The sequence below is a fragment of the Nicotiana sylvestris genome, chromosome 1, assembly GCF_000393655.2.
Source record: "Nicotiana sylvestris chromosome 1, ASM39365v2, whole genome shotgun sequence".
NCBI lineage: Eukaryota > Viridiplantae > Streptophyta > Magnoliopsida > Solanales > Solanaceae > Nicotiana > Nicotiana sylvestris.
Window position 1 is genome coordinate 153,253,678 of NC_091057.1, and position 11,972 is coordinate 153,265,649.

The 11,972-nt window shown below is 37.1% G+C and overlaps 1 protein-coding gene across 3 annotated transcripts; it reads left to right on the plus strand.

Annotated features, from left to right (window-relative positions):
* Positions 1 to 391: 391 nt before the first annotated feature.
* On the plus strand, positions 392 to 10,592 carry LOC104224706 (histone-lysine N-methyltransferase ATX4-like). Of its 3 annotated transcripts, none has more exons than XM_009776392.2 (23): positions 392 to 1,903; positions 2,120 to 2,175; positions 2,250 to 2,448; positions 2,762 to 2,893; positions 3,084 to 3,152; positions 3,255 to 3,323; positions 3,431 to 3,522; positions 3,661 to 3,762; positions 4,215 to 4,350; positions 4,985 to 5,072; positions 5,161 to 5,260; positions 5,372 to 5,496; positions 5,586 to 5,731; positions 5,953 to 6,057; positions 7,186 to 7,250; positions 7,502 to 7,721; positions 8,540 to 8,626; positions 8,724 to 8,780; positions 9,099 to 9,188; positions 9,292 to 9,378; positions 9,722 to 9,796; positions 9,958 to 10,058; positions 10,204 to 10,592. In XM_009776392.2, the coding sequence occupies exons 1-23, from the start codon at positions 1,055 to 1,057 to the stop codon at positions 10,292 to 10,294; spliced, it is 3,141 nt and encodes a 1,046-aa protein (XP_009774694.1). In that variant the 5' UTR covers positions 392 to 1,054; the 3' UTR covers positions 10,295 to 10,592. The 3 variants fall into 3 exon arrangements, with proteins under 3 accessions (XP_009774694.1, XP_009774696.1, XP_009774695.1); XM_009776394.2 differs by having other exon boundaries at positions 3,673 to 3,762; XM_009776393.2 differs by having other exon boundaries at positions 2,765 to 2,893.
* Positions 10,593 to 11,972: the final 1,380 nt, after the last annotated feature.

Genomic DNA, 11,972 nt, shown 5'->3' on the forward strand with positions numbered 1-11,972 from the left:
TTATGCAATCCCGTAACATCAAGGGCTCAATAATAAAAAATTCCAAATAATACTTTTCTTTTCAAATGTTATGTTTTACGTTTTTCGCGCAACGTACGACTATGGATACTAGTTAAAAAAAAATAAAAATAACAATGGATCGTGTACCAAAAGGTCCAAAAACACAGCACCCTTCCAAGCTAAGCGGGCGTTACACGTCACATAACATCACAACTGCTCTTTTGGTACTTTTTGGCCACGAACCCCCAAAAAAATGATCCAATAGAAAATATACACGTGGAAAACCTCATAGATCCCGCCGTTCAAATTCCTTGCGATCACGGTTTCATCAATGCAAAGTCTATTTTACCCCTACAGAAATTTCGACTACTAACATTTTTCCTTTCGCGCGTCTACGATACCCTCGTCTCCCTCCCTATTTTCGCTTCATCTTTCGAATATCGCAACAATCTTGGAGCCAAAGCTTCCAATTCCTTGAGGAGAATTTAATATATTCTTTTTAATTTACTGTTTTTATTTTTTATTTTTATAGGGAAAGAGAACAAAAATATACCTTAGTATTGCTACTTCACAGACATATATCCCTTCTGAACATATATATCTCCAATTTCATCTGTACATCTACGAAATTTTGTTTTCCGTAACTCACAAATTTCAGAATTCTCATCAATTCAGAAGCTTCAAGTTTCGATTATAACTTGATTTTGTTGAAACATTTCGTTTGTTTTCTTCAATTTCACCGATTATAGATTTCTTCCTATTTTTTGTCCTTACGTGGTCTCGCTCTTTGCGATAAGTAAATTTGGAAAGTTGTCGATGTTGTTTCGATTGTGTTTCTGTAACTGATTGATTCGTTGAAGTGGTGAGTTTTTGGAGCAATTGATGTGAGTTTCGGGTTTTGAATTGGCTTTGAAATTCGCAGAATTGGGGATTTGAGTTCGAAGGATTTGTTGTTTCAATTTGAAAATTAGGGTTTTGGTTTTGGGATGGTTGAGGATTTTCCTAACGTACAACTTCGCGTGCGAGGAGTACATCCCCACGTAACCGAATTTTGATGAAGAGAAAGATGTTTGTGAAACGGACGGTGAAAGTGGAAATGCCGAAACTCAAGCGGTGCAAAACCGAGGAGGATGAGAAATTGAAAACCGAAGAGCTGTTCACAGTGCCTATAAAGGAATTAGAGGATTACCGCACTAGTTTGGTGGATTCGTTTTGTAGAGAAGCTTTGAGTTACGCAGGTGAAGTAGAATCAAGCTTGGCTTTAGCTGGAGCTTCGAGAAGCTTGGAAAAAGCTTTTGAGGTTCATAACCATAATAAGCCTCCACTTTTGAAGTCTTCTCGTGGCCGCATTCAAGTGCTTCCTTCAAAGTTCAATGACTCTGTTTTGCCTTCGTGGAAGAAAGAACAAAACCCAGAAGAACAAGAGCTGTTGTGCTTGAGTGAGAAAGATGAAGGAGCAGTTCTGCCTCACAAGAAAAGGTTCAAGTCTGAAGGGTATAATCAACGAATGCAGCATTTGCCTAGTTCTGTAAAATTTGAGGATAGACAATTTGGTTATATGCAGAGTAAAGATTGTTCTAGAAGTTCTGTGACGTCAGTAGGTGAAGTTGGTGGTTCTTCAGCTCTGGTGGAGAGTGGTGGGTGTGAATCACGGGGGAAGAGGGGCTTTGCAAGGGAGGATAGTAATTATATGAAGGAGAAGGTTGGAAAGAAGAAGGATTTCTTTGAGCCGGGAGATTTTGTTTTGGGAGACATAGTGTGGGCAAAATGTGGAAAGAATTACCCTGCTTGGCCTGCTGTGGTGATTGACCCGTTATGGCAAGCACCTGAGGCTGTTCTAAGGGCTTGTGTTCCAGGCACGCTCTGTGTGATGTTTTATGGCTACTCCAAAAGTGGGCTAAGGGTAATCTCTCTTTCTTGATTAGTAGTAATAAGAGTTTTTTTTAGTCTGCTGCGGAGATTATACAATTGGTATGTAGGCAAAAGGGTAATCTGTCTTTTTTTTTTGGTTGTAAAACTCAGCAATATTAAGTGAGCAGTTATGCCTTGGTATATTGAATACTTATATACTTAGCTATAGTTATTTGATTAGAGACTTTAAAGCTATTGTTGCTTGTAGGATTATGGGTGGGTCAAAGCTGGAATGATCTTTCCTTTCCAAGAGTATGTGGACAGGTATGTGATGTTCCATTTATCAATTAACTTCTGGTACTTCTGGATACGTGTATTTTCATCGTTACTTTGTCCAGATTTCAGGGGCAGACTAAGTTGTATGGCAGCAGACCAAGTGATTTTCACATGGCAATAGAAGAGGCAATTCTAGCTGAACATGGTTACACTGATAAACGCCCTGAGATGGAACAGGAGACATCTCCAGCAACTAATGACAGTGGAATTGAAGAGGCCACTGGATCGAATCAGGAGCTGGACTTGTGTTTCTCTGACCAGGCAAGTTTTCAAAAAACGTCCTTTATGTTTAAGAGCCAGGAAATGGATCTGAAATTGAATATTTTCTGATGTAGGCCTTAATCTAACCTGTTATCAGCTTTATGCTATTCTCTTGAGTTTTATTCTTTAGGTTTATAGTAATCTTCTTACTTTTATTAAAAAAAGAACCAAAACTCTCCTTTTACTTTTAGTCAAAAGTGTTCAATTTTTTGTTGCTGGAGCATTTGCGTTTTGAGATATAACCTTTCACTGCCATAATGACTTGAAGAATCTCCAGTAGTTCCATTTTGATGACTTCTGATTAATTCTTTAGCAGGATGGATATGATAAGAGGAAAGACACTCGACGATGTGACAGCTGTTATTTGATTTTTCCATTTCGAACCATGAAGAAAGTTAAAGATACAATGTCCAAGGCCCAGTTTTTCTGTGGGCATTGTGTTAAGGTCATCTGCAAAATCTTTTACTATGCATTTCATTGTATTCATATGTATTTCCTTGCGGAAGAGCGAATCCTGAAATTCTTTATTTATGCTGTTCAATTGATACTGTTGTATTTTTTTTTTCTATGAGAATCTATATAATGCTGTACTTCTTTTCAATCCCCCACTTTCTGAAGATTTTTATGCTGTTCAGTTGAGGAAATCAAAGCAATATTGTGGCATATGCAAGAATATTTGGCATCATTCAGATGGTGGGGACTGGGTGAGATTTTTGTGTTTTGATTTTGGTCTTTGGTTCCTTTGAATCTTTGGCTGGCAAACTAGAACAAACTATGGACCTTTTTTCGTGCGATATTCTTATTAGGTGTGTTGTGATGGTTGTGATGTCTGGGCGCATGTGGAGTGTGCAGATATTTCCAGCAATGTTTTAAAGGTATGTGATTTTCATATTCATTTTAAAGTACTGTCTTTCTTCTGTTTTCTTTACTTGATTCTAGATAAGGTTTTGGGAGATTTATCATATATACCAACCTTTTGCAGAATCTACAGAACACTGATTACTTTTGCCCTGAGTGCAAAGCAAATTCTGACAAAAAAATGTCGGTCTCAGAACAGCGGGGGGCAATAGCAAGGTATCTTCTTGCTTAATTTGCACTTTGCCACTTTGGTTATTGTATCCTATCAAACCAACAAGCTGCCTTTGTCTTTGGCTGGTCTTTTCCTTGTTCTAGTGTGCAGACTGTAACATTTTCTTTTTGACACTGTTTAAGTGTTTCAAACAGATTAAAAGAGAGCAATGGAAGTGTGATGCCTGACAAGATTACTGTCGTGTGCACTGGCGTCGAAGGGATTTATTATCCTGATCTTCACTTGTAAGTTCTTTAAATTCTGGAAAGAGAATGGGGGTAGAAAAGGCTTTGTCATGAAAATTCTTGAAATTTATTCTGGAACGGAACTAATCATCTGGATTGGAAAAAAAGGAAAGAAAAGCTAACCATCTGGATTGCTCTTTGTGGAGGGCTAAGGTCAACTGTCTGCTGTGTGTTTGACAGCCAATATTTCTTCTATTTTGAGAGTATTCTTCTGTCGGAAACATAATTCATGGACAGTTTTGGATTTTATTCCCCCAAAAGAGATCTACTACTTGATGAGAAAAACTATTTGCCGTTGGTATCAAATGTGAAAACTCACTTAAAGATGAGGACGCTCTTGTGAATCAACTGGTCTGCTGTAAAATATATAGGACACTTCTAATGCTTGATTACTGCATACTTATCTGCTTTAGACATGAAGTGCTCTAGTTTACTTCCTTCATTTTTGTCAGAGTTCAATGCAAGTGTGGTTCTTGTGGAACAAGGAAGCTAACACTTAGTGAGTGGGAGAGACATACCGGTTGCCGAGCAAAGAAATGGAAGTGCAGCGTGAAAGTGAAGGGCTCAAAGATAACATTGGACCAATTGGTGTGTTTCTAATTCATATTTCATCTTCTATGATGTCATATCTTACTCTATCTATTCCATTGCATTCTGTCACTAATCTTAAGGGTTCTGTTGCAACTGTTACAATGGTTTATTTTTTTTTATGTCAGCTTCACAAAGATTTTATGTTGTTGGGCAGTAAAAGGCCGCAAAAATGACTAATAAAGAAATGACTGATATTTGTTTTTATTTTACGATTAGCTTTATTTGTTTATTATATATTTATTTTGATCGGTGCAGTATGCTTTATTTAGATCATCCTTAACATTTTTGTTAGGATTTTAGATGGATCTTTGGTAGTTAGTAAACATGCTATCATCGCCTCAATGTTGCTTTTCGTGGGTATTCATTTCAGTTTTTTTTCCTGGAAATTGTAAGTGACATTATTTTGGATATGAACCTTTCATTTCCTTTGCTTTCCCGTGTTTTCTTTTTGATGTGAAGAAGTGATATATGATATTATTTGTAGTTGGGCGGGTGGGTGAAGAAATATTCACTTTAAGAGGATCTTGCTCCTCACTGCCAATAAATAGTAGTGATTCTTCTTCTGTTCATTAATATCTGGAATAGGTTTGCTTTATTTTCTTTATCTGAGATAGTAGTATTGATGCTGCAGCTTTCAGATCATAATGCTTATAACTTTACCTATCAGAAGTTTACCTATCAGAAGTTAGATCACCAGCAGCTGTTTGCATTTTTAAGAGGTATGCTGTATTGGAGTTTCAGTTGTGAGCGCCTATTTTTGTGTGTATTTTGTTGAGCCAAGAACTCATATATGTCCTTTTGTGGCAGAGAAGTATGAACCTGTTCATGCAAAGTGGACTACAGAGAGATGTGCTATTTGTAGATGGGTTGAGGATTGGGACTATAACAAAATAATCATATGCAATAGGTATTCCTGTAAATCAACTGTTTAGAAGAAAAAGATATATTGGATGAACATGTTACTTTGATCTGGTTGGCGAGATATCATTTTCTAGTGTAACTAATGCCGAAGATTCAGGTGTCAAATAGCCGTCCATCAGGAATGCTATGGAGTTAGCAATCTTCAGGATTTTGCTTCGTGGGTCTGCCGAGCATGTGAGACCCCAGAAATTGAACGAGAATGTTGTCTTTGTCCAGTCAAAGGCAAGTCATCTTGTATATCCAGCATTTTTCGTAAAATATTTCTCATCAATGGCTTTCAAATCTAGATTTGTTAAATGATGCTTTTGCAGGTGGTGCACTAAAGCCAACTGATATTGACTCCCTGTGGGTTCACGTCACATGTGCATGGTTTCGGCCAGAAGTTGCTTTCCATAATGCTGATAAAATGGAGCCTGCCGTTGGGCTTCTTAGAATTCCTCCAAACACTTTTTTGAGGGTAAATTGGTTTCTAGATCCAAATATTTAGTGGTATCTTTCCCATCTCAAAAAAATATATTTAGTGGTATCTTTGTATTCATTTGTTTGGTCCTTGGACATTCTTGGATTTCTCAATTGTGTCTGCTGCTGATTTGTTTGATGCAATAGGTAATTTTCTTTTTCTGTCAAAATATATAGTTATTGGTGGCTAAAAACCCTTGGTTATAAATAAATCTGCAGGCATGTGTGATCTGCAAACAAGTTCATGGATCATGCGCTCAGTGTTGCAAATGTGCTACCAATTTTCATGCTATGTGTGCTTTGAGGGGTGGATATCATATGGAAGTAAGCTTTTCCTCGTCGTATATGTTGTTCCACTATGATAATCTCTACGAGAGATGCTTTCAGTAGTAGAAGGAAGAGAATGTGATAGTTTGGTGTAAACTTCAAATATCATTCACCAAAACTCAGGCTTGGAATGATTGTCCTCACCGATGGATCAAATTTCACGCTCACATTTCACAGTTGCTTGGCCAATATAGGAATGCTAACATCTAGACAGCTTTTTATTTCTTATCTTGTAAGGGTTGAACTCTAAGTTTTGTGACTGGCAAGGTCTATAATTCAGTTTCTTTTGAAACCTTTTTTTTCTTGTGATAATTGTAGTATCCTGGTTAGCTGTGCGCACTTCGACTTGTACACTGGATATTTGCCACTTTCCTTACCTCTGCTAGAGTTAAAACCTTGGATCTTTGTTTTTTGGTAAATGTGATGTCCGGGCCAGCTTACGTGCACCTCGACTAATACAAATGGGTACCTGCTGCTATCTCCCACCAGCAATAGGTACCGGGTAACTCTATTCACTAATGCTTGGATAGATGTGAAGAAATCACCTAGTGCTTTTTTGTCTTCGTCGCGATTTGAACCTGAGACCTCATGGTTCTCAACCCATTCATCCACCATTAGGCCACACCCTCAAGTGCCCTTAAAACCTTGGCTCTCAAGGTTGTTAATCCAACTCTTCGATTGTTAAGTCACCCCTTGGTGAAAAACGAAGAAAAAAAATCAACAAATTTCTTTTCTTGCTCATAAAGCTCCCTTCTTTTGCCTAGAATTGCTTAAGTATGCCATTGTTAATGATGCATATATGCTAGGACTAAGTGCTGAAAGTTGTAGTGCCCAGTTTCTGTCTCTACTTCCCTTTTCGTTTTGTACATAGATGTTATGCTCTAGAACTGCTTTAATTGAATCTTATGAATGCACTATGTGTTTCTTTTCCCTCCACGGCGATTGGTAAGGCACTTGAACTAAGTGTACTATGACTATATAATGTTTGTAGTGTGTGTGTAATAATTGTTATATGTAGATAGACATTTACTTATCAACAAGAGAGAGTGTTTGTATATGGCAATGTGCTTTTTATTTTATTGGGAGTAATTACTTGCTTTGATAATTAAAAATTTTGAATCTCAGTTGAACTGCTCGGAGAAGAATGGTGTACAGATAACAAGATGGTTATCATATTGTGCCTTTCACAGGTAACATAATATCCTCTTATTCTTTATCTTTTGCTTCTTGCTTTGTTTTATATCTTTTTAGATTAATAACACCTACGGCATATAAACAATTCTCTTTTTCTATTAAATCTCTCTACCTAAACTTTGAAATTAAACAGCTCAAGGTTGATACAGTTAAACATTCCTATTAATTGTTGGGAAGCAATTTCTACATTGTTCATTTTTTCCATGGTTTTGATGTTTACCTAATATGTGGTATGCTTTAATTTCAGGGCCCCAGACACAGATAATGTCTTGGTCATGCGGACTCCCTTTGGAGTGTTTTCTACAAAAAGTTTGGTTGAAAGACAAAGTCAAGAACATAGTTTGAGAGGTCGACGGCTCATCTCATCTAAGGCTCTTGAATTCCCTGAGGCATCTGATACTGGGACCAGTAGCTTTGAGCCATTCTCTGCTGCAAGGTGTCGTATCTTTCAGAGATCTAGCAATAAGGTATTATGCTCTCTTATATTTTTAGATGTGGTGTGAAAATACATATTTACCTTTTGCATCTTATTCTGTTTGGTTCTGCGAATATCCTTTTATGATATATTTTTCCGCGTGTGTTGGGTTGCGACATCATAAAGCTACCAACCTTTATTCCTTGGTAATAAAAGAAATTATTGGTGTAGAGAGGAAAGATTGCCAAGTTGAGGATAAGATTCCTCTATGAATGACGAGTTAAATTGGAAGTAACAGAGCAAAACTGCTGTCCTCGGTGCCAACAGAGCACTGTCTAGTTGTATTAATTGTTCAATAGAGCCGCACCACCCAAACTATCGGGCTCTTACAACACTAGAAATCCATGTTTGCCGCACCAAAATCTTCTGTCATATGCTAGTTGTGAATTTTTTTGCATGTCTTTCTGATGAAACTTGTTAAATTGATGACGCACATCAAGAGCGCTGTATCATTTGCTTAATTCATCTTCAAAGACCCAAAACCTGGGTTCAATATATTTCATTAGAAACCTAGTACCCATTACTTCTATGCCATTCCATGTAACATGGCTTATAACAAGTCATGCGTGTCAAAATTAGAAAGCTCTAAGCCTTAGAGGAACCTTATCATAACAAATGAAATGGCTAACAGCAAGTGCTTGGCTTGGAGATGCTAGCAAGACGAACACATAAATTGCAGGGAAGTGATCCATTAATTTTATTATTTTCCACCCTTTTGTATCGTTTGCGTCTAATTTCTCGATTTATTTTTATGAGCAAAATTTCTTGTTTTTCTTTCTTTCACCTCTAATTTACTTCTATTTCGTCTAGAGGGTTGGACAAGTGGCAGTATTCCATCGACTGATGGGACCAAGGCATCATTCTATAGAAGCAATAGATTGCTTAAACTCACAAGAAGTATGTAATATGTTTCTTCTTGTGTTTTCGAATCCATCTTGTGTTGTAACACCATCTAATTGTATAGTTTTTCCTTCTCCTATTTTTATGTTTGCAGTTGGCTGGAAATGTGAAGGCTTTTTCAACACTCAAAGAACGGCTGATCCATCTACAGGCAAACAATCTTCTCTCTGTGCCACGAGGACTGATTGCTTATTCTATGCAGTATTTTCTCTAGTTAATATGCAATTACTTTAACTAGTTGCATGATACCTGTTGGCTAAGCATGTTCATCACCCCAATCTTTAGTACTACACAACTAAACTCACACTTAAGTATTACTTCTTACTGTCATCAGTTAAGCAACTATAACTGCGGCAAGATATTTATCAGAGTAAAGGCAAACAATTGCTGAGAGTAGAGTTTGGAACACATGCTTCTATAACTGCAAATACATTTGAAACCAAACTTACTCTCTATTTGTTTAAATCAGACGACGGAAAGCCGGAGAGTTTGTTTTGGTAAATCTGGAATACATGGATGGGGCCTCTTTGCACGTCGAAGCATTCAAGAAGGAGAAATGGTACTTTTCATGAGTGGAACATTATAAGTAATTTTTTAATTACTGTTATGAAGGTTTTAATCCAGGTATTTAAGTGATCCATTGTCTTTGGCTGCTTCTCTAGGTCCTTGAGTATCGTGGGGAACAAGTGAGGCGTAGTGTTGCTGATCTAAGGGAGGCACGCTATCGGCTGGAGGGAAAAGATTGTTATGTGAGTCAATTTCATTAATTTATGTGAGGTTATGCGTACATGTGCCTAGGCCATGGTTGTCTTGAACATGTAAAGATGAGCCTAATCTACTACACTAGTTTAAAATAGGCTTAGATTTTAGCAGTAATCGTTGGTTTCATCCTTCGTAAGGATGCTAAAGTGCTAAGACAGTCTTATCTTGTCCCTGCTATCCTATTTGCTGTACTCCATTCAAAAGGATAAAGGGAATGATGGTGCATAAACTGTCAAGCCCTTAAACAAACGATCTATAAGTTAGATCTGTTGCTTCTTCGGATTGTTTGCCTCAGTCATTAATTCTAACACATGTTCTCACTCCATGCAGCTGTTTAAAGTAAGCGAAGAAGTGGTAATTGATGCCACAAATAAAGGGAATATTGGACGCTTAATCAATCATTCGGTAGGCTGTTGTTCATTGTCAAACTGCTGGTTGAGTTTATTCTGCTCTCTGGGATACTTGGTTTCTCATCTCTACCGTAGACATGCCTTTTTGCTGACATTTTAATTCAGATTCAGATTTCATACTTTAGGTTTAAGCCTTCTTTTCGCTATCTCATGTAGTGCATGCCTAATTGCTATGCGAGGATCATGAGTCTGGGTGAAGAGGAGAGCCGGATAGTTCTTATAGCTAAAAGCAATGTCTCAGCTGGTGATGAGTTGACGTATGGCAGCTTTTTTTTTTCTTTCTCTTCATCTGTGGATCATCTGTTCGTTCATTTGGTTTCAAATTACGTTTTCCAATTTGTAGTCTTACAGTTTTTTCTCTTCTGAAAAATAAACTGTATTGTGCTTAATCTTGTTTAACAGGTATGATTATTTGTTTGATCCTGATGAGCATGATGATCTTAAAGTGCCCTGCCTATGTGGAGCTCCGAATTGCCGGAAGTTTATGAACTAGTGTAGCTGAAGTACAGGATTTATTCTTACAGTGACGTGCTGACATGAATACAGCAAATCTTTTTCTTTTATTATTTAAACAGCCAACAGTTTTGTCATTCTTACTCCAATTGCATTAATTTTAAGTTGTAAATAAGATGTATACACCAGCTATTTAGCTGGCATTTTACATTCTTCTTCATATCGTGAAAGCTTCTTTCTTCTCACAAAGGAAAAAGGAAAAAATTGTTGAATAACTGCTATGCTATTTGATTTATTTGGCAGAAGAAGGCTAAATTGCATTGTGAGTTTTGAATCAACAGCTCTATGTTTCAGGAGAAAGTTATACTATTTGTCTTATTCAGTTTGACCTTTTGTTATATTTAGTTCTTTCCAGAATATCAGTTTTTTGTTTATAAAATGGCACTAACTTTTCCCTCAACTAGTCTAAATTACTACGAAGTTGTATTATTTTGTAATAGGCAAAATGGCCTTTGTGACCACTTAAACTTGCGCCCATTTGTCAATCTGGTACACAAACATATATATTTCCCATTTGAATACTTCAACTCCAATATTTGTTAACCAATAAATCACTTTGACAGTTGATTATGCCTGTGTGGAGGTAACGTAGCTGACATGGCTAAATTGAATGAACATCACGATTAAAAAGCGCATGAATATATATAAATAATGAAAAGATAACAAAAATATAAAAAAGAAAAGAAAACAACACTTCCTCCCAGTCCCCTTCCCCATCCCCATTTCTTTAGTTTCATATTCCGTTCCCCAACGACCCAATACTATCTCGTCCCCATCCCCTTTCCATTATTACTTTATACTTGAAAAGGATTAAGGCATCTATCTTGTTGTATTGAGTACAAAAATGTAGAAGAAAAATAATAGAAAAGATTATCCACACAACTCGATGTCGGAAGAAGGAAATCTCCGATGATGTTGCCGGAGAAAATGAAGACCAAAGATGGCTTTATTTGAATTTGGAAACTAAGCACCAACAAATTTGAAGCGGGAATGATTTTCTGGTACCGCATCGAACCATTCACCATTTCAATTCTCCGATCTGGTTATGGGGCAATGGTGTTTACAATTGATATTGATGTTAGAAGCTTTCGATCCAATCTGGTCATTGCTCCTTTTTTTTTTCTTTCTTTAAATTTTTGTGGCAAGGGATATTAAATTGGGTTATTTTTGATTTGTTTGGTCTGGGTTGGTGGGAAGGAGGTTTAACGGAGATGGTAATTAATATGGTTGAAATCAAATGGATTAGGGGTTTTGGGCGAAAATGGTGGCTGAAAATTCTCAGACATTTACCAGTGAGTTTTCTGGTCAACTCGAGTTTTTCGGTGGTCTATGAGTTTCTTGGATTTGGGGCTTGATCGGAGGCTTTACCGGCAATAGCTTCTTTTACTGATTCTGGGGGGAGGGGGGAGGGTAGTTTAGTGGCAAAAATGACATGAAATTTTAATAAATAAATTTTAAAAATGGGACCCACAAATAACATATGTCATGTAATAAATAGTCTAGCATATGATGTGTTGTACAGGCCACCACAATTGATGTACACGCGCTATCGGATGTATTTATTAGTACTCATTCTGTCAAGATGGAGTTGTTTAATCGGAAAATATGAATTTTGGTCAAAGCTTACTTTTTAGAAGAACTCGGGTTACTGATAATCA

Coding starts and splice junctions, on each gene's coding strand:
- LOC104224706 (XM_009776392.2), top strand. CDS start 1,055: ATGAAGAGAAAGATGTTTGTGAAACGGACGGTGAAAGTGGAAATGCCG. Junction 4,351..4,984: donor AGATAACATTGGACCAATTG/GTGTGTTTCTAA, acceptor TTGATGCTGCAG/CTTTCAGATCATAATGCTTA. Junction 6,058..7,185: donor GGGGTGGATATCATATGGAA/GTAAGCTTTTCC, acceptor TTTGAATCTCAG/TTGAACTGCTCGGAGAAGAA.